We start from the raw sequence: 25,262 nt of genomic DNA, 5'->3' as shown, positions 1-25,262 counted from the left end.
TTGATCCCTAATTTTTTTCGAGGCGAGATTTTAAATCCCTGTAATCTTTATAAATTGTTAAAATTTATAAAGTTGGAGAACATACCTTGCAAACAATACGGTCGTGGGCCAGTTATCCGAATTAATTGCGGGATGCGTAGTTTGACTCAATTACGAATATCTCTTTATTATTTGAAAAATTATAAATATTTTTTTAATTTTGATGGCCGATCAATGATTACCCTGATTCGTTAATTTTTCGTTGAGTTTCAATTCATTTTTTGTGGTGAACTGAGCAAAATGCTCTATTAGAATAAAAGTTATATCTTTTTTAATATTTTAATTTTTTTTGACTAAGTGGATAAATTTTTTATAATTTTTAAAAAAATTTCATCTATTCCGTTTGATTTTTATAATTTTTTATTTTTTTTTTATAAAAGTACAATAAGGCGTACTTATAACTTTCTTAAATCTCGTGGAAGCCCGTTGTAATTTTACCCAATAGGTTATTGAAGAAAACTTTTTTAAAATATTAAAAATAAATGTTGTAAAAAGTATCAAAAATAAAAATATAATAATTTTACTAGCCAAATATAAAAATAAAAGTAAAATGGCAAAAATATATTTTTTTCTTAAATAATTTTATTATTTTTCATTTAAAATCCAAGGAAAAAAAGTTTGTTGTGGAAAAAATAAAAAAAAATAAATAAAAACCATCAAGTGAATACAAAAATAATATTAAAAATAAAATTCGAGCACAATTAAATTATTTATAATTATTCAAATAGTAATATAATATTAATACTAAAATTTGTATACTAAAAATAAAATTTATGGGATTAGTCACAAGCAGGATCAAAAAGTTGAAAGAATTAAGCCCACTTCAATGGCGGAAAAATACGACGTGGCATATTCATATTCCACAATTTCTGGTCGGAAAGTACTCTGCAGAGAGAGTGTTGATGTTGTCTCTTTCGTAGTTCTCGTTGTAAGACAATCTGGTTAGATCGTTCTCTTTTGGCTTTGGGTTTTGTCAGCTGATAGAGTTTTAACTGATCATTTAAACCCTAATTCTCTTCACAATATTGGAAACCCATCAATTGATTACCCGCATTCGATTGCCTCTTAGCATCACTCGATTGAAGGTGGAAATTTCCTGTTTTAATGATGTTACATCAAGTTTTTAGTTCAAAACTCTTGTGATTTTGCGAAGTTAGTTCTATTTTATTTGGCTTTTTATTTTTGTCCTTTCCTTGTTGCAGAAACTCAGGTGATAATGTCGCCGAGGTGGAGCAGAGTTTTCGGCCAAATTTGCAATTTGCGGAGGAGTACTGAATTTGCACGGAGGGATTTGTCTGTTTTTGAGTTTCGGAATTATGCTAAGGTTTCGGCTGCGGTGGAGCCCAATGCTGAATGCGACACTATTAAACCTGAGGTATGGGACTTTCAAATTGATGAATTGCTCTTCCGATGGTATGTAGAAATTCTATCATAAGTTTTTAGCTCTACTTTTGTTATCTTTTTTCAACTTCCGGTGGACACAAATGTTGTTAGGCTTGGGGCATTTGAAAATTACTCCTGTTTCGTGCATGCTTGTTTGTAATTTTTCCGAATTGGGTTTCCGTTTCTTGGCGTTGGCGGTGGATGTGGTTGTGCTTCTGGGTTAGAAATGAATTACTTGGCTCAATCAGATTCAGGGAAATGAGCAAATTATCATGATATACTGTGAAAGGGATCAAAAGGCTCTAGTTATGATACTGTGAAATCTATTATAATATGCAGTCAAAGGGGGTTAATACATGTAATTCAAGGATAAGTTACATCTATATACTAGTATCTTTGTTTGTGTGTGTGCTTGATTATGAACTAAAGGTCACCAGGGCCTGGGCTCCAATTGGGCATCTCAGAAATAGTGTTAATCTTCAGGTTTTGCGTACACAGATGCTAATTGTACTAATCTGATGTGTCCTCATTTTTAGTCTAAAGACAGTATACATGCTATTTATCACCATGGTAGCAAACATGCGATCAACTTCATTATGGAGGCATTTCTGCACGTTTGGTGGTGGATTGTTTTGCTGTATTGTTGAGTGAAAAAGCAATAAGCACATCACGAATTGGGTTTAAATGTTAGTTCTTTGGCTATTGTGAAATTTCATGCTTTCCAATTTTCCTCATCAGATTCACGAGAAACATGTATTCTATAGGTGAATCATAACAAGTTGTTTTGGTCCAAGCCACGTTCATTGGCATTGGCAACTGACTCACCGTATAGAATTGAAGATCCACAGTATGAGGGCATTAAACGATTTGTCCTAAAGATGATGCTATTCTACAGCAAGCAAAGCCAGTTCATCCGTTGGGCCAATGTTATTTACGGCCGTGTAGTATATCAAGTTGATAGACCTGCTATATATGATGGTCTGTTTTCTCTCACTTTGTGGCTTTTTTACAATTCATGAGACAAATCGGATTTTCTTTCTTATGCATTCTGTTTCCCTATATCTCATTCTAGTATTGTTGAATTTTACTGATAAATATAACTAGTCCAAGAGATGCATTTGGATGGATGTCCGGTATCAACTGATTCTGATCAGTTGTTATCTTGGTTTTGGCATAATTTTCCTGCCATATAAGAACTAACTAGCTGATACTCAGTACCTCTTCTGCAGTTTAGTGTTAACTTGTTGAGGTTTAAATTGAGTGTTGCCTCTTTGACATGCAGTGTTTAGCTTGGAGAAGACATTTAAAACTACGTTTTCCTTGCTTGTGCTCCATATGTGGCTTTGTCTACGGCGTTTAAAGGAAGAGGGTAAGGAAGGTGTTGAGTTGGGGCAATACTTGTATGAGATATATAATCATGATCTGGAATTGAGGGTGTCTAAAGCTGGGGTGAGTTGCCACACTCTTCTGTTGTAAAACTTCTTCCCTGTTTCTTTTTTAATTTTAACTTTCTACTTCACCTTCCACAATCCCAAGGGGCTACATATGATTGTTGAGATAAAAAGTGACTATGTTGAATATCTTTTTTGTTGGTTTGTAGAAAGCTTCCAGTGTGTAATAGGTCGAGCATGAGAGACTAGGTCATGATGATAAAACTGAAGGGCTATATTTGTGCTAGCAACTTTATCTACTCTCACTTGATACATTGTTTCTGAGCAGCTCTACTCTTTTTATTCTCTCTTTAAAAAACTGCAGGTAAATTTACTGCTATCTAAATGGATGAAAGAGTTGGAGAAGATATTTTACGGAAACATTGTTGCTTATGATGCTGCCATTGGAAAGCAGGATGACCTGGAAAATGTCATTTGGAGGTATGGCTATTTCTGAAAATGTGTGTGTTGGTCTGGCATGCTTTCTTCTTGCTGCCCTTGTATAAAAACTGGCAACGGGCTTTTAGACCGGAGAAATAATGTAGTAGGCTAGCTTCCAGACGTTAAGCTTGGATAAATCAAATTGCATTGGTTACACCTGATGAATGTATATTATCTCTCATTATTAGTAATTCTGCAACTTATTTGGCAAAAATTGATGGTAGTCAACCTTAAACTTAAGGTTTGACCGGTAAAGATTATCTATGATGTTAGTCATATAGATGTCTTCTGTTGTTTGCACTTTAGGAATGTGTTCTCGGATGATGGTACATCAAAACCAAGTGATGGCGCCTTACTTCCAGTCCAGGTAAGTCTCAAATCTTCTTATGCTGCATAGATCAGCTTAATAAAATTTTTGTTTATATATTTCAGTAGTCAGATAGGTAAACTATGATTCTCCTGTAAATATCTTCTATTCAAATTATCCTACCTCTTTGAATGTCAAAAAATATTTCACAAGAAAGGGGGTTAGAGAGGAGTTATCTTTAAGATTCTAAAACTCAAATTCGTAACAAATTGCAAGGGCAGCCAGCTAGATCAGATGAATAGTCCTGAGATGAGTTACTTGCCCGCGCTTTCAAATCCATCCACTGGTATATGATTAGGATTATTACATATTCTTAAACCCTTCATAAATTTATGAGTGTAGTTAGATGATTATCTTGGGGCTGGTCTTCGTTTTCAGGATATTTGGGTGCTATTATAATTGAGTGATTTTCTGCTATTTCATTCCTTAACCTTTGATCGTCGTGGAATTTAGGCTTCATTTTGGTTCCAAAGAAAATGGGGGCAAGAGTAAATAATTGTGAGAAAATACTACTTATAGCAGAATATAAACTTTGTTCTTTGAAATTCCCATAAAACTGATTCTATTTTCATTTCGACATAATTAAACCAAACCCAAAGAAATGTTTTTATATTAAGAAATGAAGAGGTTCTCCATATTTGAAAAGCTTTTTCAATATGTCCATAGAAGTTCCCACACAATTGGGAAATTTATAATTTTCCTCATATTGTTTTCTTTTTATCCATTTTCCTTGGGAACCAAGTGGAGCTTTAATTAATGGATGTGAAGGTGCAAGGGTTTCTAACTCCTTTCAAGATGAAGAATTATTTTCTATAATCCTAGCAGGTCCTGATCTCTAGTTTCATCTATAACTTGTAAGCATGAAATGTTGCTTTTCCTTTAAATAGTTGGACTGTTGCAGTTCGTTGCTGTTTTAGCTTTGTCGAATTTGGCCCTCAGTGCTTAAATTTCACGAAATCTTAAAGATCAAAGACACAGCAACCCAGCTCACATATTCCTTTTTATTGTAGGCAATGACAAGGTATATTCGTCGGGAAGCGAGTTGTCTATCGTTAACAGGTATTGATAAAGTTCTTGATTATGCATCTATATTCGAAGCACAATAATATTACTAGGATTGTTGGGAGCCTGGTTTGACATAAACTTCTGGAAAAACATGCATCAGAAATAATGATGAAACTTCTACCTGCTCATAAATGGGACTTTTTTGTTTACACCCTGTTGCGACGAAATACCCATCATATCATACTATTAGATTTATCACTGGATACTTGAAGTTCTCTTTGTTATATCTGCAAAATTATTTTAGCCAGCGCAATGCAAAATCTGCTTCTATAGTAAAGATTTGTGGTTACTTTGTGTAGATAAAGAAGCCATACTATCTGGCAACTTCATGTTCACGCCATTGGAGGATACAGGTCCTGATTTGCCAAGAAAGTAGTGCAAAATAGGCCCGAAAGTGATTCAGCAATCATTACAGATATACGCCAAAAGCTTCCATGATTAGGTTGCATTCATATCCTTTTACAACGAATACAAGAGGATCTGAATAATGGGTTCCCAAGGAAATGAATGTTGGAAATGCTTTTAGAACTTACATGCCCTGTTGCTGAAACATACTCTTACATTATTTTTGAATCGACTCGGGAGCTACAGACTAAAACGATGGTGTTGGTGTTGCTGTTGATGGGATTAAGATGGGATAAAGATAAATATAAGTAATGAGCTATAGTGCTGAACAATTTTTGTCTGATGAATATGCTATATTTTGTAGCATCACATTGTAGTTTACTCTTTATTCTTGGCATATATGTCCTCTTATGAAGTTGTTTGTGATAGACCCATGTGTTCTGGTAAGGTTGTCATATGCTCATCTAAGCTCTGTTAGAGCCAGTCTTGGTGAATTACCAAAACCTTGTTACTGATATTACCATTGAAAATAGAAGGATATATTTCCGTGGATTTGTGAAGTAGAAAAAAGAAGAATACAGAAAAGGATAATTGTATTTACACTCCAGAATAGAAATCGTAGATAGTAATGTTTTTTTGGTGTATGTATAATTTTTCAAAAAGTAAGGGATAATTTGTGTAAATAATTTTGATTTTTTTGGTGGACGTAAGTGTAATTATTCAAAAGATAGTGGTGGTTTATGTAAATTGATTATAAATCAACATGTAAATGTAATTATTCCTAAAGAAAACAGAACCCACATAAATGCGTATACAAAAGCAGCTTTACATGCGTTTTCTTATTTATTCTTTTTCTTGAGAAAATAATTTCACTCAACAGGACATTAAAGGGACATAATTTAAATTAGGATACGAAACTATATTTTTTTTCAAAAAAATTTAAAAATTATACTTCCGATACTTTGTCTTAAACTCAGAAAATTGTGAAATTTCAATTTACCATTAATTTAAAAAAATATTAATAAAATTATTAGTTTTATTAAATGGCAACTATGCCTTTTGATGTATTTGGGACGTTTATATCTTAGAATGGATTAAATTTGTTATGGTTTATGCACATGTTATTTTGTAGGGAATTATGGTGGGGTGGCTTTCTCAACTTCAACCATAATTAACACAAATAATGTTGCACAAAGATTATTATAGATGTATTTTATGAAGTTTATATTCATGTTATAATTATATTATTTAAAAAAGAGTAAATTTTAACAGATTTTTTTTAAACTTATCATAATTATAAATATATTTCGGTTTAATAAATTACAAATATCTTATGAAATTATAAATTGCCTATGTCTATGATGGGGCAATCACAAGATGTATTTGCAAAATTTTTGAATAAGAGAACAATTATCATTACAGCAAACTTGAGTGAAGCACGTTGTAATTTATCTTTAAAAAACCAAAAAGGATTAATCACACTTAGACACCCTCTGAAAATGTAAAATTACACTTTTCCCTCAAAGAAATTTTGAAATTACACTTACACTATTTTTGAAAATTCTTTGTTTACATTTGACCTCCTTATGTTAGGATTTCGTGGAAAACTGCTAACATTCGCAAGAAAACTAAATAAATTTTGAATTTTGCCACTCAAATAATATTTCTTTAAATATTTTGTATTTATAAAAAAATAAATATAATATACATATATGTGAAGTAGAATTAGCATCACTATATTTTTTTCCTTATAAATATTAAATTATCATACAAAAATATAAAATGCTAAATAAATTAAAATTTTGTATAATATTTTTACCAATATTAATATTTTTGGTCCAAAATATTGGAAAAATAAAAGGATTTTTGGGGAGGCAATAAGTGGTAAAGTGGTGAATAGGAAGGGAGTGAGGGCGTGTTATTGGTGAAGCGAATTGCAAGAGAGAGCCCTTGAGACCATACTCTCCCAACTCCAGATTCAGATTCACCACTCCATCCCTCAATTTTCCCTCCATTAACAACCTCTTTATTATCCATGTTCCTTGGTGAATTTGCTATTTAAGTTAACAAAGGATTTTCTTCGCTAATCATCCCTCCGTCCAAGACCCCAATTTCGTTCAAGGTATGTCGTCTTAATCCTCAATTTCTTTGTTTTGTTACTGCAGAGAAATGAACTTGGTTACATTGTTATGTTCCGTTTTTTGTTTTCTTTTTCATTGTCTTAGTTGCAGCCTTGATGCAGTTGTGTCAGATTAGGGTTATTATCATTGATTTTTTCTGATATTCTAGTTAGAGCTTCAAAGTTATTTTGCCCGCCCATGTGATTGCCTTTTATGCTTGAACAATCCAGTTCCCTGTGGCCTCGTCTCGTAATTTGTGATTGAGTTGTGTGCTTACAGCATTAAATATTTTCTACTTCATTTTATTCTCAGCAGTTTCTTAATTAGCATCAGAGCTTAAACTTTTCAAATAATAGCGTCATGATAAAGGACTGTGAACTATATACTCTTCTTTTGTCATTTTGCTTTGAAATGTAATTATAACTTTCTACTTTTTTCTCTGCTTCTTTATACTTGGCTTCTTACTCTGAGTTCTAATAATTCTGGGAATTTTCTGTTTTACTGTGTGAGGTTTATTACTCTATTGAATGATTAATACAGATAATTCTAGTGCGTATTTTGCAATGACAGTCACCTACTCTTACTGTCTTGTTTGAGATATCAAATTTTGTGGATTATAACTTCACAAATGGTAGAATGATATGAATATGGCTCTTGGACTAGAATTTAGTAGTATATTTTCTTAAATTAGGATCCTAAGGATTCAAAGAATTTAGGTGAAGGCGTTGTACGATTATAAAAGTAAAATGCAAATTGCAGGTTTTGCCTTGCTTTTCATCAAGTGTTTGTCATAATAATATTTTGATATGGGTAAATGATTACAAACTAAGAAAAGAAGAAATTTTGAAATTTGAATTAATCATGTATAATATTCTCTGTCCAAATTTATTTTCTCCTGTTTTCTTTATCATGGGGCGGCCAAAGTACTTCATTTTATTGCGAGCAATTTCATGTGAACCACCTATTTGGAAAGAATTATAGGCATGCAGGTTATCTCCTGAACCCTTGAGCTATGTGTAACAATTGAAAATTCACTTTGAATTGCAAAGAAACATTAAGTGTAGGTTACAGCTCTTGAATAAAGGAATTTTAATTGCATTGTTGAGCAAAACAATTTATATAAGGACTTATATGGATATCTACTAGTTATTGGTAAGTAAATAGTGTACGCCAAACTATTACTCCTCTTTTTCAACTCATTTCCATGAGACTGAATGGAAGTTATTAGAGATTTAGAAGAGGACCGCACATGGTGAAAGTATTCTCATACGTGCCAGATCCACTAGCTCTCGATCCCCACACCCATTCCAATTTTCCCTCCTTCTTCTCTAACTTTCGCCAATTAACAATCTTTTAAGTTGTTCCAAGTGCACACAATTTTGTATATTTCATGTTAAAGCCCCAATTTAAGATAAGCTAACAATGGGATTTACTCAGCGATTATCACTTAGAAACTTCGTCGGAAAGCTGAGATTTGTTGCTTGTTTGGTGAAGGGTATGGCATGCAGCATTTTTTTGTCTTTATTGCCGTGAAGTGAAATTTGTCAAACGGCATTCCCCCTTCCCCCCCCCCCCTTCTCAGGGTAGTGTGGGTGAAGTTTGCATTTATGGTTATTACTATTCTTTCCCCTTATAGTATAATTAGACTTTCAATTTTATGATATCCGCCAAAGTGATGAAGCTGTGTGAAAGGGTTATTATGATTTTTCTCTTATTTCTCGTCGTTACATGATAAGCATGCTACTAGTAGCTACAATAGTTTGGGGAACTTGTTTTCTTTGTTGGCAAGCAAGTTGTTGCTAACTTTCTCCTGTGATAAAATTTGGTACTGTAGAAATGCTTCAGTTGTTTCTACGCGAGCCCACGTGCGATGAAAACAATGGGAATGATGAATCATATAAACGCAGGAGATCTCCTCTTGATGAATTAGAATCGGTCATCTGGTCGCTAATGTCATCAGGAGGCCGGTCTGAAGCTCGACTCTGGCTTTGGAACACTCTTTCTGGCATAAGCTCCATTAGCTCCCGCCGACAACGTGACCTGTTTGTGGACCTACTGAGGTCCAAACCAATTAAATGGCACTTGGCATCACAGCTTCTGCAATTGATCTTTGACAATCAACCGCAAAAGGTGGGGCCTATAATAGCAAAAAAAAGCTACAAGCTGGAGAATTTTTTCAAAGGTATGCATTGGAGCTAATGTCAATTGCAACTAGACTTTCCCATAGATTAGTAAGTGGTAGGTTTAATATCCTTGTCCGATACCTACGTATGCATTTGTCACCCCCCCCCCCCCCCCCGCGTGTGTGTGGCTGGTACTTTAATTGGGTAGCACATAACTTTTGGATCAAGAAGTATTTGAGTGGTTGCATCTCTAGGGATTCTAAGATTATAATTTCTGAATCTTTTTTTTCACATAGAACGAAAGGACTTTCACTCGTGCAGGTGTTAAATTCACCTCTGCCCCGTTATCATGATTTTCTGACCAGTGCAAACCATGCATCAAATTGAATTTAGGTTGAGAATCTTCAATGTTGATTTTTTGATTATATTTTGGATAATATCAACCACTCCAACTCCATTTTGCTGGCTGACGACAAAAGTTTATGTTTAATTGAACAAACTATAAACTACTGACTTGATGGCAAAATATTAACCAGTTTTTAAATACAACATGCCCCTTTTATAGACTTTAATTTATGAACTTCAGTTCCGAAGTGTAATATTTGCATAAGGAATGGATTACAAAAGCTTTATGGAGAGATGCTTGGATCTTCATGATAATTTTTACAATATGTCATGTTGAGCTGAACCTATCTGTATATAGTAAATGCTTTCAGTGAGGTTAATATGTATGCAATTTTAAATTGGTTGCTTTTCTCTAGCTTCACAAACCATTTGTCTATGCAGGAAATCCTAGGCGTATCTTGAAGTGGTTCTCTAATTTTGCTGGTAATGATGACTTCGCACATGGAAAGGGTGCTAAGGCACTATCCCAATTTGCTTTTGTAAACCGAGATATTTGTTGGGAGGAGCTTGAGTGGAAAGGTAAGCATGGGCAGTCACCGGCTATGGTTGCGACGAAGCCCCATTATTTCCTTGATCTGGATGTCCAACGGACAGTGGAGAATTTTCTCGAGTATGTGCCTGAATTTTGGTCATCCAATGAGTTTAGTGAGTCATTAAAGGATGGTGATATTTTGTTCATTGATATGAAATACTTTGTTAATTGGTTTACTGACTTGATGTATAAGGAGGAACTGGAAGAATTATGGGAAGTTATAGAGGAGTTCCTCATGGAGCAATCTTTCTCATTCTTATGTCATCACCTTCTAATCATTCTTGAAGAGCAGGACTTCCATCTTTTCATAGATTTGATACCAAAATATCTTAAACCAAAGCCAGAATCCATTGCGTCTGGTAATGCATCTGATTGGCTTGAGATTGTACTTTCAAAATATTGTGGTTCTAGTACCATTGATCAGCTACTTCTACTGAATGCGGTGACTAATCAAGCTCGCCAGCTCCTGCGGCTTGTCCGGGAAGAAGGCAGTGAGGAACAAAAAGAGAAGATAAAGAATTTGGTTTTTCAAATCTGTGATTCCTCAAGTTATACCAATGATTTGGCACCAATAATGGAAGAAGTCTCAAAGAGGAAACCATTAGAATCCATAGCAAGGTTGGGTGTGCATTCTTGGGCTATACATTTCAGGCTATCAGAGGAATTGCGTACTCCTGACTCCTGGGAATCCCTGTTTATCAGTAATGGAATAGAGTTTCGTAAATCCGACAAGTATGCTTTGCTACATGATGATGAATTTTCAGAAGATTGTGGATCAGATTATAACGGAAAGTCTTCATGGAGCCCCAAGCACAAGAAGCGCAGAAAACATAAAAGGAAAACAAAGCGAAATCTTGGTTCTGCTGAAAGTTATGAGGATGAATTGGTTGATTTTAGTTTAACAAATAACAGATGGGATCTGCAATCCAAGGCAGGCGATTGGTTGCTCTCTACTGATGGTTATTCAACTACTTGGAGCATTGTGAGTTCACAACTGCCTCCAGTGTTACTGCAATTTTTTACCTTTAATCTTCACATGTCCTACTCCTTATATATTATTACGTGTTGATAGGGCTAATAAATGTTGCCGTGTTGGTTATTAGATGTATAGATAGAAAAGGTACTTGTAAATATGATGAGGATGATTAGATGTACGTATAAAGATAGAAAAACTCCTTTCATGGAATTGCTCAATCCTCATGGCTCGTTATATTTGAATTCTATGAATGAACTTTTTGACATGTAGAGAAAATAGATGTCTAGAAATCACTATACACTTGTTTGTCTATTGCAAATTTGGAATAGCAAAACTTGTTGACTTGGTTTGCAGTTAGGAGTATGTGGCAGCTTTAACCTGCTTTGGTCAGTAATGCATTAGCTAGAGTTTGACCTTGAAGTTTTGTGTTGTCTATAGATTTTCTGGTGGCACTAACTTGCTAAGATTATTGTTTAAACTGATTTTAACTTGTGCATTGTTATTTGTGTAATGTAATATTCTGGAGCCATGTTTTTTCACATTATGCATCTCTTGACCCCCCACCCTCACCTGCCCTGTGTGGTGGCTATGTAGATAATATTGGGATTCATAGTTATGTCATTGATTTCTCACCACTATTTTGTTTTCTAGGTGGATCTCCCAGAGCACCTTTCAAAGCATTGCTTCACTACGTGGTTGAATTGGGTGTTTGCCAAGTGGGGGTAGTGTCTTGATCCTTGGGGCTCTGAATTGTCCATTTAAAAGTTTGAGAGGAAGAACCCTGTCATATCCTTGTGCAACAGAGCTGTCTTTCAGGTTTGTATGAAAACTTTATGGCCGACTGTTGTTTCTCTTCCACCACCTCTCAGAAATTGTTGGCAATGTCACATATGTTGCTAAACGACAGTAAGGTCCTATGGTTCGGAGCAGATGTATCTTGACTTCATACATCTGGAATCAAAGCAGGAATCCTTTTATGCCGAAGAATTTTGCAGGTGCTCTCTTGTTTACTTGGTCTTTCTAGCTTTTAATTTATTCAGTGTTTGTTATAGAAATACTAATAGAAATAATGGCTTATACCCATTGTCAACAGAAACAAAAGCTCAAATGTCCGCCTTGTCTGTTGACTTGCCAGTATCTATATCAAGACATGTATCAGAAGTCTGATTTCCACTCAAGATAAGCCACTTGCCGGTATCTATATCACAACAGGCATCAGTCTGGTTTCCCGTCAAGATTTGCTACTTTCAAGTGCAACTATTCTAAATGTGTTCCATCTCACTACCTATATTTGTTGTTGTAGTAGTGGTCGTTAGTTTTGGGCGGTGGAGTTGCGGGTGGTGTGTTTTTCATTCCATTTAAGTAACAGGGAAGATAGGCGTGCAGCCCTCTCTGTATATTCTTGTTCTTTCCATTGCACGCTTATATGAATTTGGAGTTTATAGTTGCATCTGGAACTCAGGTTCAGATAGTTGCCAACCCAAAGTAAGTCAAACTTATGTATCAAATACGAACTCAAACTTTTGTACCGTCTGGCCTCTTTTTAGAAATAAATATATTTGGAGGTATTTTAGTATTCCAACAATCAAAATTAGTTACTCTAGAGATTTGAGCCTCGATAAATACTACAGTGTAGATATATCAAATCTAAATTTGTTCTTTCTAAATATCTATGCCATTTAGATTTAGTCTCTGTATTGGTAAAATCCTTTATTGTAATAATTTTTTCATATTGCAAAAGAAAATTTTATGAACATAATAAAAAAAATAAGATGAACTTGGTACATTTAATATATTTCATGAATATTTCATTATTTGTACAATTCTTAAAAAGAATTAAATAAATTAACTCACATGAACCTGTAAAATATATTTTTAAAATGACGTTTCACTATCTCATCTGTGAACAAGATAATAAATCTACTTGAAAGAATACCATGAAAAATGATACAAGCACAAGCAAATGGCAGTACTGCTCCACAGAAGAGGTTGCTATGCATCTTGTGCCTATTCCGCTCATTATTCATGAATTTGAGCTTGTTGGGAAGAAGTTGAAGGATCGGCTTTGATCCTCCTCCAAAGTTGACAAAAAGAATAAGAAGACAAAGTTACTGCAGTACAGAAAAACAAAATACTGCTCAAATGGTGATTTTGAAGACAAAGTTATTATTTATTCTGTTTGTCCCTGTCATGGAACTTGTGACTTAATTTCTTAATGATACATAATGTTACATCCTTACAGATTAGGTACTTTTTGACACCTTTTGAGGTTTAAAAGAACATTGCATCATACGGACCTACTCGTTTGACTGCCCAAAGCTCCAAGCAGATTAGACTATGAAAGATATTTAACTAGAAATCTGAGAAGGGAGAAAAACCCTAACCCATCAATGAAGCAAGTGACATATCCATTACATCTCTAGAAACCAAAGAACGCAATTAGAGTTTTCCCCACACGGCTACCACAAATATGAAAGCCTTTGTCATAAAACAAGAGTGCGTTGCCAATCTGTACCTTGAATCACTTCAGCAAGTGAATTCACCTCCTAGGGAATCTTGAGTGAGACCAGATAAAAGATCTGCATGGACAAAAAATAGCAAATGTAAAACAAGCAGCGCATAAAATGTGTTGGCTTTTCTAACCTAGCCAATTAAATGTCATTAGAATGAATTACCTTAGGTAAATTGCAAGCAGCAGGCAAAGATTCCTACAAATTCTCAAGTGCAACATGTGATGACAAAAGTAAAAAGACTAAGCACCACTTTCAGCCTGCTGCTTTCATTGCTCCCATCCCATCAATCTTCAAGCTCTTATGCTGCACAAATGTTAGGGTGTAAGATGCACAACTGGGCAAAGTAGTAAGGAGCAAAAAGGGAAGCAGAACAATGAAAACGATCAGATGATCATCGACATAATACCAAAGCTCGTGCAGAAGAGTCTAGTAAAAATTAATAGAAATATTCCATTAGTCCTCTTTTTACCTTACTTTTCTTGTGTTTCTGAATGCCGTTTGCATCCTCATCCCCGTCATGCTTCCTTTTCTGGAATTACAAAGTATATTCAGACATGCATTCAATTTAGAGATCTATTTGTAATATTACAAGTAAGAGCAACTAATACATCAACAAAATCATAAAATGGAAAATAACACTACAGCAGAACCAAATTAAACTCCATGTTGAAACTCTAAATTTCATTTGGTCTCTCTCATTCAGTATGTGGCCAAATATCTCGTCTCAATATGGCATCTATGAAAGTAAAAATTATGGACTGGAATGCATAAATAATAGGCAACTGACTTTTGGGGCACCTAATAGTTGATGCTTTTCAGAAAATTTGCATTCCACAATTATGTCTACGAAGCAGCTAGAATATGCTCTTTCAAACCTTCTCATGATGCATTTTCAAGTGGTCATTGCCAGAATCATGACGCCCACTTTTTTCTTTTTTCTTCTCCTTGTCCTTTTCCTTGCTTCTATCTTTATGCCGATGCTTGTGCTTCTTGTGCTCTTTATCTTTGTCTCTTTCTTTTTCCTTGGACTTTTTATGCTTTTTCCCCTTGTCTTTAGAGTCACTTCCAGATTTTCCAGCAATTGTAGGAGTGCCCTTCTCCAGCTACAGAAAATCACAAGACTACAGATCAATGCCCCACTTTGGTGCAATACATAGCAAAAAGAGGCAAACTCAAATTTTCCAGCTAATGAGCCTCAAATTTTCTGAATCCAAGTTGATAAGGCAAAAGGAGTAAACAAAATACATAACTCAAGGCCTAGAAGGTACTCACGGAAGGAAGGTCAACTGGAGCCGTTTCCCTTAGTTGAAAAGCTTCACTAAGAATATCTAGGTTGAAAGGTCGTATACGTGTATTAGCTTCTTTCGATAAGGATGCATCTCCCATGAGCTGGCCCAGTTGCATCCCCTCTCCTTTTCTAAGTTCTGTATCTCCAACCACATTGTGAAGATAGTATGTATCTGATATTGACACAGGGAGTGATCTCTTGCAGAAGAAATCATGGTGAGGAAACAATCTGTAGTGGCTTATGAGATCAACTGCACCTGTAAGTTCCCTTGGCCCTGACCACAAAGATGGTTGAAAATACCAAACTTAAAATTATGAAAAGATATGAAAAGATGAATTGCCCACTTTTCTTTTTATAACAAAAGCATATATTACATATCTATTATCGAGTCAAAAAACAAAGCCAAAAGAATCCAGATCAGTAAAAGGAGTGTTTTTAAGGAACTCAGTAACAAAAGCATTGACCCTGACTTCCAAAAAGCGACATCAGCAACAGCTAGCGTCCTAAAGAAAGAATTTCAATTTGCTTTAGTAACTTTTTTGGGTGTAAACCAATTCCATCATTCATCGATCCACGAATTCCATCAGTAAAGTGTTTTCGAGTCTCACCACCTAGACAATTTCCCTCAGGCCTTCCAAATTTACTTCACATCCCACATAACAAAATGGTTCCAACAAAGGTGCCGATCTATTCTCATAAGCTCTAACCAAAATATAGAACAAAGGTTGCATGTGTTGGCTTTTTCTTCAACAACTTGAAGAGATTTTAACATTTAAATTGATCCCTCTGATATATAGCAAGGCAAATACTCATCAATTAAACAGAAACTGGCCCAGGAATGCCATGAGGAAAAAATTACAGACAAAGTATATCCAAGGAAGACCTTGAATTTGGTTCTTAATCATTAAACTCAAGTTGCCAATTAGAACCCACAATTCCATTACCATTCCAGAAGTTGGCAATCAAAAGTCAAAAACCCAAAATTCCATTACCAGAACCCTTCCAGAAGGTGTGAGAATTTCTGAAATGATGTAGATTGTAAATGTGATGTAATGTAATTATTCAGACAGATATTTCCAAAAATCAAAAGGTTTGGTAGATGAATGAGAATCCAGACAAAGTCATATGGTGATGAGCTTCATATTTACCACTCTTACCTCTTCCAAACTTCTTGTAATCAGGATCCATCAATCAGCATATGATACAGAAGTAGCACATCACTTCTAGAGAATTTACTGCAACCAAGAAAAGAACAATTAGCAACGGTTTAACTAAAGTAATGTTTTTAATTTCCCAAGCTTCACAAATTACGTTTCAACAACATTATAATAAGTAAACTTAAGTTGAGAACAATTTAACATCACATTTATGGAAAAATCTCAATACCAGAAAAGCTCCTAAAGACTAGATAAAAGCAGACAATGTTTGACTATCATTAAGAGATAAAGCATGGTTACGGGTTAGTTGGAAGGCGATCGGTCAAAAGGATGAGAAGGAGATTCCGATCTCAACATTTCATAGTTGAGATCCCAAACCATGTAAATGCATAGAGAACGGGCAACATGAAAAGAAAGGTTGACCACATACAGAACCAAAAAGAAAGGTGTTGGAGAGAAGCAATTCTCTTTTCCAAATCTTCTCACTTCCATGAATTTAAGAGTCAGTAATGCAAAAGCCTAATATCACCAGTTTTCTCTATACTACTTAAAGTTTATTATATAGCGTAGAAGTCTATTGAATTGTAAGGACAATGGTCATCTCATATATGGTTTTCAAATAAACTATGAACTCTTTTTGTACATTTGTTTCCTTCTCAGCAATATATATTAGACAAAAAGCTATAGCTCTCTTCTAAATCTCTAATAACTTCCATTCAGTCTCATGGAAATGAGTTGAAAAAGAGGAGTAATAGTTTGGCGTACACTATTTACTTACCAATAACTAGTAGATATCCATATAAGTCCTTATATAAATTGTTTTGCTCAACAATGCAATTAAAATTCCTTTATTCAAGAGCTGTAACCTACACTTAATGTTTCTTTGCAATTCAAAGTGAATTTTCAATTGTTACACATAGCTCAAGGGTTCAGGAGATAACCTGCATGCCTATAATTCTTTCCAAATAGGTGGTTCACATGAAATTGCTCGCAATAAAATGAAGTACTTTGGCCGCCCCATGATAAAGAAAACAGGAGAAAATAAATTTGGACAGAGAATATTATACATGATTAATTCAAATTTCAAAATTTCTTCTTTTCTTAGTTTGTAATCATTTACCCATATCAAAATATTATTATGACAAACACTTGATGAAAAGCAAGGCAAAACCTGCAATTTGCATTTTACTTTTATAATCGTACAACGCCTTCACCTAAATTCTTTGAATCCTTAGGATCCTAATTTAAGAAAATATACTACTAAATTCTAGTCCAAGAGCCATATTCATATCATTCTACCATTTGTGAAGTTATAATCCACAAAATTTGATATCTCAAACAAGACAGTAAGAGTAGGTGACTGTCATTGCAAAATACGCACTAGAATTATCTGTATTAATCATTCAATAGAGTAATAAACCTCACACAGTAAAACAGAAAATTCCCAGAATTATTAGAACTCAGAGTAAGAAGCCAAGTATAAAGAAGCAGAGAAAAAAGTAGAAAGTTATAATTACATTTCAAAGCAAAATGACAAAAGAAGAGTATATAGTTCACAGTCCTTTATCATGACGCTATTATTTGAAAAGTTTAAGCTCTGATGCTAATTAAGAAACTGCTGAGAATAAAATGAAGTAGAAAATATTTAATGCTGTAAGCACACAACTCAATCACAAATTACGAGACGAGGCCACAGGGAACTGGATTGTTCAAGCATAAAAGGCAATCACATGGGCGGGCAAAATAACTTTGAAGCTCTAACTAGAATATCAGAAAAAATCAATGATAATAACCCTAATCTGACACAACTGCATCAAGGCTGCAACTAAGACAATGAAAAAGAAAACAAAAAACGGAACATAACAATGTAACCAAGTTCATTTCTCTGCAGTAACAAAACAAAGAAATTGAGGATTAAGACGACATACCTTGAACGAAATTGGGGTCTTGGACGGAGGGATGATTAGCGAAGAAAATCCTTTGTTAACTTAAATAGCAAATTCACCAAGGAACATGGATAATAAAGAGGTTGTTAATGGAGGGAAAATTGAGGGATGGAGTGGTGAATCTGAATCTGGAGTTGGGAGAGTATGGTCTCAAGGGCTCTCTCTTGCAATTCGCTTCACCAATAACACGCCCTCACTCCCTTCCTATTCACCACTTTACCACTTATTGCCTCCCCAAAAATCCTTTTATTTTTCCAATATTTTGGACCAAAAATATTAATATTGGTAAAAATATTATACAAAATTTTAATTTATTTAGCATTTTATATTTTTGTATGATAATTTAATATTTATAAGGAAAAAAATATAGTGATGCTAATTCTACTTCACATATATGTATATTGTATTTTAATACGGTCATATTGCAATTCTTGAACCTTTATATTTTATTTCTTGAAATACTCTATAAAGCCCAACAGACAAATATCATCTTTACTGACGTCTCACTGTAACCTAAGCCCCAGTAGTCCACTTCAAACCATATTCAACCATAAAACACAATATTAATGAAAAATCCTTTTTTTTTTCCTTGGGTTATAGCTTTCCACATTTCATAACTGGCTATGGTATGTGAAGACATATGAAGATAATTCGATCAAATCTGCAGTAAATAGTAATAAGTTAACAGGAGATAAATATAGATTTATATCAAATTTTTTGTTAATATCAATAAATTTTAATTAACGAAGGAACTTATTTATTGAATTGAAGCATATCTCAGAGATGTTAGATGTAATATTTCAAAATCATATGGGGTCTATATATAATTACACCAAATCTCAAGAGAGAGGAGTGTAATTATCTCAATAAATTATATTTTTGTTGGTTTTTTTAATTATCTTGGAAGGGTATAATTGTCATTTAACATTTTTCTACTACTTGTTGGACCAGAAACAAACATGGATCTTTTTCATAATTATCTAAGAGTGAGGGGTAATTTGTGAAATTTTACTATAGGTTAAGGGTGTGTTTTTTTTTTCTAACATTTGATTGGTATATTTGTGATAGGGATAATTATAATGCCTTCTATACGATTTGTTGTAATTATATAAAAAATTTTGTGGATTGAAAAATTATGTACAGTATCCCGATACTTATTTTCGTTTAATAAATAAATATTTCATTAGTAAAAAAATTACAGTATTTGCTAATATTAGCAAAAAGTGAATTAAAAAGTATATTTGTTCTCTATTGATTTATTGTTGATATATTACTGATCAAACAAATTTATTATGTCAAATGATCTTTATATGCTTCATGCGCTAATGCACGTTATATATATATTTTCAAACTTATAATAATAGTTTAGCAAAAAATATTTGTTTGACCAATAATAAGTTATGAATAAGTCAATCGTGAGTAAATATGAATTTTTATTGAATTTTTTTTTATTGATATCAATAATTTTGGCTAATGAAAAAGATTAATATAAATATAAAGGGTATTAAATATAATTTTTTAAATTATAGGGTATCTATTTGTAATTCTATTAAACATAAGGGGAGGTGGGTGTAATTGTTCTTTCCTTAATATTGACATTTATGATGGCAGAGAGATAGAGAGAGAGAGAGAGAGAGAGAGAGAGAGAGAGGTCAGCTTTTAATTATTAAAACATAAGCCCCTCATATTCTGTCTAGAACTTTGCTTGCTTGCTTGTGTCTCTCTGGGTTCCACAACAGGTGCGTTCTCCCGCTGTTGATTCCTCTTTCCATTCATCTCTTGAGAATAAAGTCATAACCTAGGGTTCATATGCTGCCTTCACCCTCCTCTTCCTCTCCCTTGAGTTTTTCTGATCCTGATTAAATTGGAGAACACCTTGTGTGAGTTCTTAAAGTCATGCCGGATAATAGTTTAATCGTTGTCAAACTTTAAATTATGAAGTAAAACTAGTAATTTTCATCACGGATTCCATGAAAGTATCGTCTATATGCTACTTGGTCGTATTGAGAAGTTGCTAATTGTGATACCCAGTAGAGTTCCATTGATTTCTTGTTATTTAGTTTAACACGGAATCGTTGAAAAATGGAATGCTAATGAAGGACTAGTTGAAATTTTAATGAAAATGTAGTTTCGACTACATTCCGCTTCTTTATGTTTTATTTTTTGAGTATGGTTTTTGTTTTAAAAATAAATGCTTGGGGGTTGTTTTAGATAATTTGCTGATCAAGCAATGGATGTTGTTTGGTAACTATGATGTATGGGTAGTAAGCTCTGTCTGTTCGTGATATAGTTGAATACATTTTACAAGATTATTTTTCCGTCTTTCCTTCCCAAGTTCAGTGTTCTATGATTAGTATGAAGATGGAATAAGTTGAGTTATCGTCTTATTTGTTATCTAATTTCCTCCTTACCATTGAAATTGGTGATTCAAGGTGATGTAGTAATGTTTTTTCTTGGTGGCAATGCTTTATGGGCCTCACTGATGCAATGAGCTTGTTATTTGCGGCTGCTGTTTGGTGTGCTACTTACGCATTGGTTGCAGTTCTTGGAGTCTTCCGGGCCTTCCATTTTCTCTGAACAATCCATTTCCAGTTGACTGTTGGGGTCTTCAGTAATAGATTGAAGGCAAACAAAGAGAAGCTATCATGGGCTATGCACAACTAGTCATTGGCCCTGCTGGCAGTGGAAAGGTTATTGATTCTCTCCTTAGTATAGTTCTTCAACATATGAATATTTAGTCTACTTTTGTGTTACAAATAATTTTCACTAACAGAGTCATTCAGTTTTAATTAATGTCTTCACCCATTTCCTCATTTCCTATATGAGTGAATGTCTGTTGCTAAGATCCATCTTGTTGACACAGTCGACATACTGTTCTAGCTTGTACCAACATTGTGAAACTGTCGGCCGATCAATTCATATAGTAAACTTAGATCCTGCTGCAGAGAATTTCGACTATCCTGTAGCCATGGGTGAGTCTTTGCACAATGAATATGGTTTGAGTAATTTATTCCTGTTACTAAACCATATTCTGGTTTTGCGTTTGACCTCAATATGGACTCTGGTCTGCAGATATTAGGGAGCTCATTTCTCTGGAGGATGTTATGGAGGAACTTGGATTAGGTCCAAATGGTGGTCTTATTTACTGCATGGAGTATCCTTTATATTAAGTGATACTGTTGTCTGATCTTCTTCATCATTTAGTTTCTGTTTTATTGCTGTAGAAGTGATTAGCCATCAGCATCTGGAATTCACTATATAGTGATGAACTGATTATAAGTTTAATAATCTTGGTCTTCCATAATGCGTTCTTCCAATGTGTATGACCTTAACTAGCACTCAGGCACCTAGAAGAAAATTTGGATGACTGGCTAACAGAGGAGTTGGATAATTACTTGGATGATGATTATTTGGTTTTTGACTGCCCAGGTACACAACTAGTCCAAGCCTATTTCCTCTCTGTGTTTTACACACTTGAGTTTTGTTGATATTGATTATCATGGATGATCCTGTGTGATACAAGAAGAATATAAATGTATGGTCTCAATTGCCTGGTCTTTTACATGTCAAATATTTTTTCTGGTCAATATGAATACTGAATTTGTTTGTTCTTCAAGAAAGCTCATGGCATGAAAAATTTTGTCAGTATCTTCTTCTCACTTGCCTTTATTCTTAATGGATGTGCTAAAAATGTACGAACCTTTTAAAACTATCAAGGATGAGTTTTGATAAATTACCTTGGTTCCCAGTCACCTGTATGAACATTTTCAAGCACAAGGGTATTCTGGTTTCACACACAAGGTTGCATATAGGAAATCTAGATGGAGGTCTGAGATTTTGTTGGTGGCAACTCGTGTTTTTTGACTTTGAATAAGAGAGAAAATCTAGTATGATATGAAGGAACTCTATTTTCCTGATTTTTGGGCACATTTAGATTGTTTCCTTGCTTCACTATAAATTAATTTTAAGACTATTCCAACTTATTAGCAGAATGACTCAACAAATTCACTAGATCATACTGAGAACTACACGCAATTGAACTACTAGTTGCATAAGACATCCATTTGGATTTTGTTAATGGCCCTGCTACCATTATTCTCTTCGCTATCCGTAATCAGTATGCAGCCTAAAGTTCAAGATCTTCCGATGTTTGCTTCCCGTGAAACTAGTCTCACCTATACATGAATCTGCTCATTATATAAACATTTTTCAGCTTGTGTTGAGTGTGCATTTTATAAAACATGCGTACCATCTCTATTTTCATTTTACTCTATGAAATATCGCTGAATATGTTGATGTTGCATGTCACTTGAAGTGGGAAACTGATGCCTCTAACCTCTAATGACATACAGGTCAGATTGAACTCTTCTCCCATGTACCTGTGCTTAAGAACTTTGTGGAGCATCTAAGGCGTAAAAATTTCAATGTCTGTGTTGTATACTTACTTGATTCACAGGTATCTAGATATGTATTTTAGTGAATCTGTTGGAATAACTTATCTTTACTTTGACTGAATTCCGTGTTGTGTCTATTAGTTTATAACAGATGTGACCAAGTTTATAAGTGGTTGCATGGCTTCGCTTTCTGCTATGGTTCAACTGGAGCTGCCTCATGTTAATATTCTGTCCAAAATGGACCTTGTAACAAACAAGAGGGACATTGAGAAGTTAGTGCTGTTTACAATTACAGAAAGTTCTTTTTCCTATCTTGGAGGGAGGGTGGGGGGGTGGGCAATTATTAGGTCTTGTTCATTATATTGGATAATATCTTTTTTTCAATTGTTATTGGTTCTTTTGTCCAACAGTTACTTGGATCCAGAACCTCGGACACTGTTGGCAGAGTTGAATCAGCGCATGGCTCCACAGTTTGAAAAACTTAACAAATCCTTAATCGAATTGGTATGTTGATCTGAAACTTTTTGTGGATAGTTCCACTAAATATTTTATTCGAATGTGCAGTCTGTGCTTCTCAAACTGAAAGCTTTATTGAAACCTAGTTTCTGAAAAATCTTTATTAGGTGATTGATATGAGCTTCAACTGTTACTACGAAAACCTAATCGGCTGGGTCAATAAACTATTTGCAATTGGGATCTATGAAACTACACTGTGTCCGATCAGAACAATTTAACTGCAATCCCTGTGCCGTGCTCTTTGTCTTCTAAATTGCTGGTTCCAGATTTATATGCTCCAGCTTAGTGGCTGCTATTAATTCTCTAGAAGTTGTTTACATACAATGGAAGTGTAAGCTGTATATGCTATGACTCTATTATCTTGTATGTGTTGATCAATGCATGTCTGTTTACTGTCTGACTGGATATTTTCTATGCATGTTTATTAAGATGCACATGCTTCTGACGCCAGTTGCTTTCTTCTAATAATGTATGTGGAGTTTATATAACTGATTCAAATCTGTGGCATCAGGTTGATCAGTACAGCATGGTGAGCTTCTTGCCTCTTGACCTGAGAAAAGAGAGCAGGTATATAATCTTTTCCTATATGTTGGAACAGAATATTCTAGATTTATTAAGAAGAGTCTCAACTATGCATTATCATCAATGCACTGATACCAGACAATACCTGCTGCTCTATTTTTTCAACCTCAGTTGGCATTGGGATACCTTCTGGTTTTGTCTGGTTAACGGCAATTCCATGGTATAAATGTGCTTAGTGTTTCCTTCTTCCTCGAAATTTGAACCTTGCCAATCCCCTTGTGAGCCTTTGTTCTATGAAAGATTCTGACCTTAAGTTACGATGTGATATGAGGAGATCTCTTCTTCATGTCAATGCCTATATGCCATGATACAAAGTTTTTAGGTAAGTTGATGCTTACCTTTCAATTGGAATTTCGTAGTTGATATTAGTTAAGGGTGGAAATAGTAGCTTAGTTCAGTCAGCATCCTCTTGCACAATCTGGGAGCTTGTTTCCTAACTTGACGCTAGGAAGGTACCTAGTCTGCTACCCGTTGCTTTTCATCCCAAGCATCTTATTCATTTTCTGCCTTTGAAGTGGTTGCTTTATCTGGTAGAGAGCCTCCCTAGGATATTATAGCCGAATATGTTGTTGCAATTGGCTTGTAAATAATGATTATCAATTGGGCTAGTGAAGTCTGCCAAAGGATTAGCTTCACATTCCCCTTTCTCTATCTCTGCATATTCTTGATAATGCCATTTTGAATATTTGATCCTACTTGCTTTATTTGACTTGGCATGATGGAACATTTGCCAAGTGTTGAGGACGAGCTATTATGTACCGGTTACCTGCTCCTTTTTGTGCAAACTTCACTTTTGATATCCAAGTATGAAAGGATGAGATCCGGCATGCGTTTGTGAAAGTGAATTTAGGTGCAATACTTTTTCGGTTATCTTGTATGGGCAGACAGATCAAATATAGGTTGTCTGTGCCCTGGACTTTTGGCTTAATCATTAATGATCTTTAGCATGCTGTACTCTTAACTTGAGAAAGAAGCAATTTTAATTGCAAGCGTAGAGAAAGCAAAATTGGAACTTAATACAATTCTTTGGGATATAGGTGATTGAACTAATAATATTTCCTGTTCTATGCAGTATTCAATACATATTGTCACAAATTGACAACTCCATTCAGTATGGAGAAGATGCAGATGTGAAGGTTAAGGATTTTGACCCAGAGGATGACTAAAAAGCTTCAGGTTTCTTGGCTCCCACTACAAGATTTTGGGACTCTTGAACCTGCGATGTACCTCTTTGGTAAATTGGAGAAAGGCAACTTTGTCACAATTACAGTTGTATTGTCACCTGGAAAAATGGCGTCTCCTGATTTCAAATGCATGTGTGTCGAACAATTTTTAAAACAAGTTAGGCTGTAGTCTTCTTCTCGACCTTTTCAGTGGCAATGAGCTAATCTTAAGACAGCAAGTGGAAAATATACCAGGAAAAGAACGAGGCCTTGAGCTAAACTGCATTTTCAACATGAACAAAAGACTCTAGTTTGTATGGTCTACTGCTCCCTACGAAATGGTTTTGTCAGTTTAAACCTGTAGCAACCTATGAATCCGACAGGTCGGTAGTGCTATTTGATTGGCATTTGGTGTGTGTAATTGTGATGTGCACTAGAAAATTAAGTTTTAATTAAATTTATAGCTTTAAAGCCACA

General features: G+C 34.6%; 4 protein-coding genes across 12 annotated transcripts; 3 read left to right on the top strand and 1 right to left on the bottom strand.

The window, feature by feature from the left end:
• The first annotated feature begins 1,255 nt into the window (after window positions 1–1,255).
• On the top strand, window positions 1,256–5,498 carry LOC105163798 (uncharacterized). The gene is made up of 7 exons (XM_011082272.3): window positions 1,256–1,414; window positions 2,187–2,400; window positions 2,705–2,871; window positions 3,178–3,293; window positions 3,600–3,660; window positions 4,671–4,719; window positions 5,025–5,498. The coding sequence occupies exons 1-7, from the start codon at window positions 1,256–1,258 to the stop codon at window positions 5,099–5,101; spliced, it is 843 nt and encodes a 280-aa protein (XP_011080574.1). The 3' UTR covers window positions 5,102–5,498.
• A 1,437-nt stretch (window positions 5,499–6,935) lies between these two features.
• Window positions 6,936–12,221, top strand: LOC105163799 (uncharacterized). 3 transcript variants are annotated; one of them, XR_016066257.1, is made up of 5 exons: window positions 6,936–7,192; window positions 9,025–9,372; window positions 10,100–11,232; window positions 11,878–12,042; window positions 12,134–12,221. XR_016066257.1 is itself a non-coding variant. In XM_020695088.2 (4 exons), exons 2-4 carry the CDS (start codon window positions 9,141–9,143, stop codon window positions 11,950–11,952), a joined length of 1,440 nt encoding a protein of 479 aa, XP_020550747.2. In that variant the 5' UTR covers window positions 6,936–7,192; window positions 9,098–9,140; the 3' UTR covers window positions 11,953–12,221. The 3 variants fall into 3 exon arrangements, 2 of the variants coding, with proteins under 2 accessions (XP_020550747.2, XP_088738419.1); XM_020695088.2 differs by having other exon boundaries at window positions 9,098–9,372; window positions 11,878–12,221; XM_088882293.1 differs by having other exon boundaries at window positions 11,878–12,221.
• A 764-nt stretch (window positions 12,222–12,985) lies between these two features.
• LOC105163800 (putative mediator of RNA polymerase II transcription subunit 19b) lies at window positions 12,986–18,365 on the bottom strand. Of its 4 annotated transcripts, none has more exons than XM_011082277.3 (8): window positions 18,113–18,364; window positions 16,185–16,262; window positions 15,012–15,301; window positions 14,615–14,842; window positions 14,209–14,268; window positions 13,902–14,042; window positions 13,742–13,805; window positions 12,986–13,337 (listed from the first exon to the last, which is right to left on the bottom strand). In XM_011082277.3, exons 2-6 carry the CDS (start codon window positions 16,213–16,215, stop codon window positions 13,992–13,994), a joined length of 660 nt encoding a protein of 219 aa, XP_011080579.1. In that variant the 5' UTR covers window positions 16,216–16,262; window positions 18,113–18,364; the 3' UTR covers window positions 12,986–13,337; window positions 13,742–13,805; window positions 13,902–13,991. The 4 variants fall into 4 exon arrangements, with proteins under 4 accessions (XP_011080579.1, XP_011080580.1, XP_020550075.1 ...); XM_011082278.3 differs by having other exon boundaries at window positions 12,986–13,300; XM_020694416.2 differs by lacking the exon at window positions 12,986–13,337 and having other exon boundaries at window positions 13,557–13,805; window positions 14,214–14,268; window positions 18,113–18,365.
• Window positions 18,366–19,740: 1,375 nt separating this feature from the next.
• On the top strand, window positions 19,741–25,262 carry LOC105163801 (P-loop containing nucleoside triphosphate hydrolases superfamily protein). 4 transcript variants are annotated; one of them, XM_088882270.1, is made up of 10 exons: window positions 19,741–19,869; window positions 20,563–20,820; window positions 21,011–21,102; window positions 21,203–21,284; window positions 21,474–21,559; window positions 22,483–22,586; window positions 22,666–22,796; window positions 22,935–23,028; window positions 23,552–23,607; window positions 24,695–25,262. In XM_088882270.1, the coding sequence occupies exons 3-10, from the start codon at window positions 21,099–21,101 to the stop codon at window positions 24,786–24,788; spliced, it is 651 nt and encodes a 216-aa protein (XP_088738396.1). In that variant the 5' UTR covers window positions 19,741–19,869; window positions 20,563–20,820; window positions 21,011–21,098; the 3' UTR covers window positions 24,789–25,262. The 4 variants fall into 4 exon arrangements, with proteins under 4 accessions (XP_088738396.1, XP_011080581.1, XP_011080583.1 ...); XM_011082279.3 differs by having other exon boundaries at window positions 20,994–21,102; XM_011082281.3 differs by having other exon boundaries at window positions 19,751–19,869; window positions 20,673–20,820; window positions 20,994–21,102.

Source organism: Sesamum indicum, linkage group LG6 (assembly GCF_026168435.1).
Source record: "Sesamum indicum cultivar Baizhima isolate 11 linkage group LG6, ASM2616843v1, whole genome shotgun sequence".
In the NCBI taxonomy this organism is placed as follows: Eukaryota; Viridiplantae; Streptophyta; class Magnoliopsida; order Lamiales; family Pedaliaceae; genus Sesamum; species Sesamum indicum.
The sequence above is the reverse complement of the archived record's forward strand: the minus strand, read 5'-3'. Positions and strand labels throughout refer to the sequence as shown.

Excerpts from the sequence above, each read along its gene's own strand:
- LOC105163800 (XM_011082277.3), bottom strand. The coding sequence starts at position 16,215 with ATGGATCCTGATTACAAGAAGTTTGGAAGAG. Across the intron at positions 14,843-15,011 it reads CTCCAGTTGACCTTCCTTCC|CTGGAGAAGGGCACTCCTAC; the intron begins GTGAGTACCTTC and ends GATTTTCTGTAG. Across the intron at positions 14,043-14,208 it reads AGAAACACAAGAAAAGTAAG|CATAAGAGCTTGAAGATTGA; the intron begins GTAAAAAGAGGA and ends ACATTTGTGCAG.
- LOC105163801 (XM_011082279.3), top strand. The coding sequence starts at position 20,776 with ATGGGCTATGCACAACTAGTCATTGGCCCTGCTGGCAGTGGAAAG. Across the intron at positions 21,285-21,473 it reads GGTCTTATTTACTGCATGGA|GCACCTAGAAGAAAATTTGG; the intron begins GTATCCTTTATA and ends ACTAGCACTCAG. Across the intron at positions 22,587-22,665 it reads TATACTTACTTGATTCACAG|TTTATAACAGATGTGACCAA; the intron begins GTATCTAGATAT and ends TGTGTCTATTAG.
- LOC105163799 (XM_088882293.1), top strand. The coding sequence starts at position 9,027 with ATGCTTCAGTTGTTTCTACGCGAGCCCACGTGCGATGAAAACAATGGG. Across the intron at positions 9,373-10,099 it reads GCTGGAGAATTTTTTCAAAG|GAAATCCTAGGCGTATCTTG; the intron begins GTATGCATTGGA and ends TTGTCTATGCAG. Across the intron at positions 11,233-11,877 it reads ATTCAACTACTTGGAGCATT|GTGGATCTCCCAGAGCACCT; the intron begins GTGAGTTCACAA and ends TTTGTTTTCTAG.
- LOC105163798 (XM_011082272.3), top strand. The coding sequence starts at position 1,256 with ATGTCGCCGAGGTGGAGCAGAGTTTTCGGCCAAATTTGCAATTTGCGG. Across the intron at positions 1,415-2,186 it reads GCGACACTATTAAACCTGAG|GTGAATCATAACAAGTTGTT; the intron begins GTATGGGACTTT and ends TGTATTCTATAG. Across the intron at positions 3,661-4,670 it reads GCGCCTTACTTCCAGTCCAG|GCAATGACAAGGTATATTCG; the intron begins GTAAGTCTCAAA and ends TTTTTATTGTAG.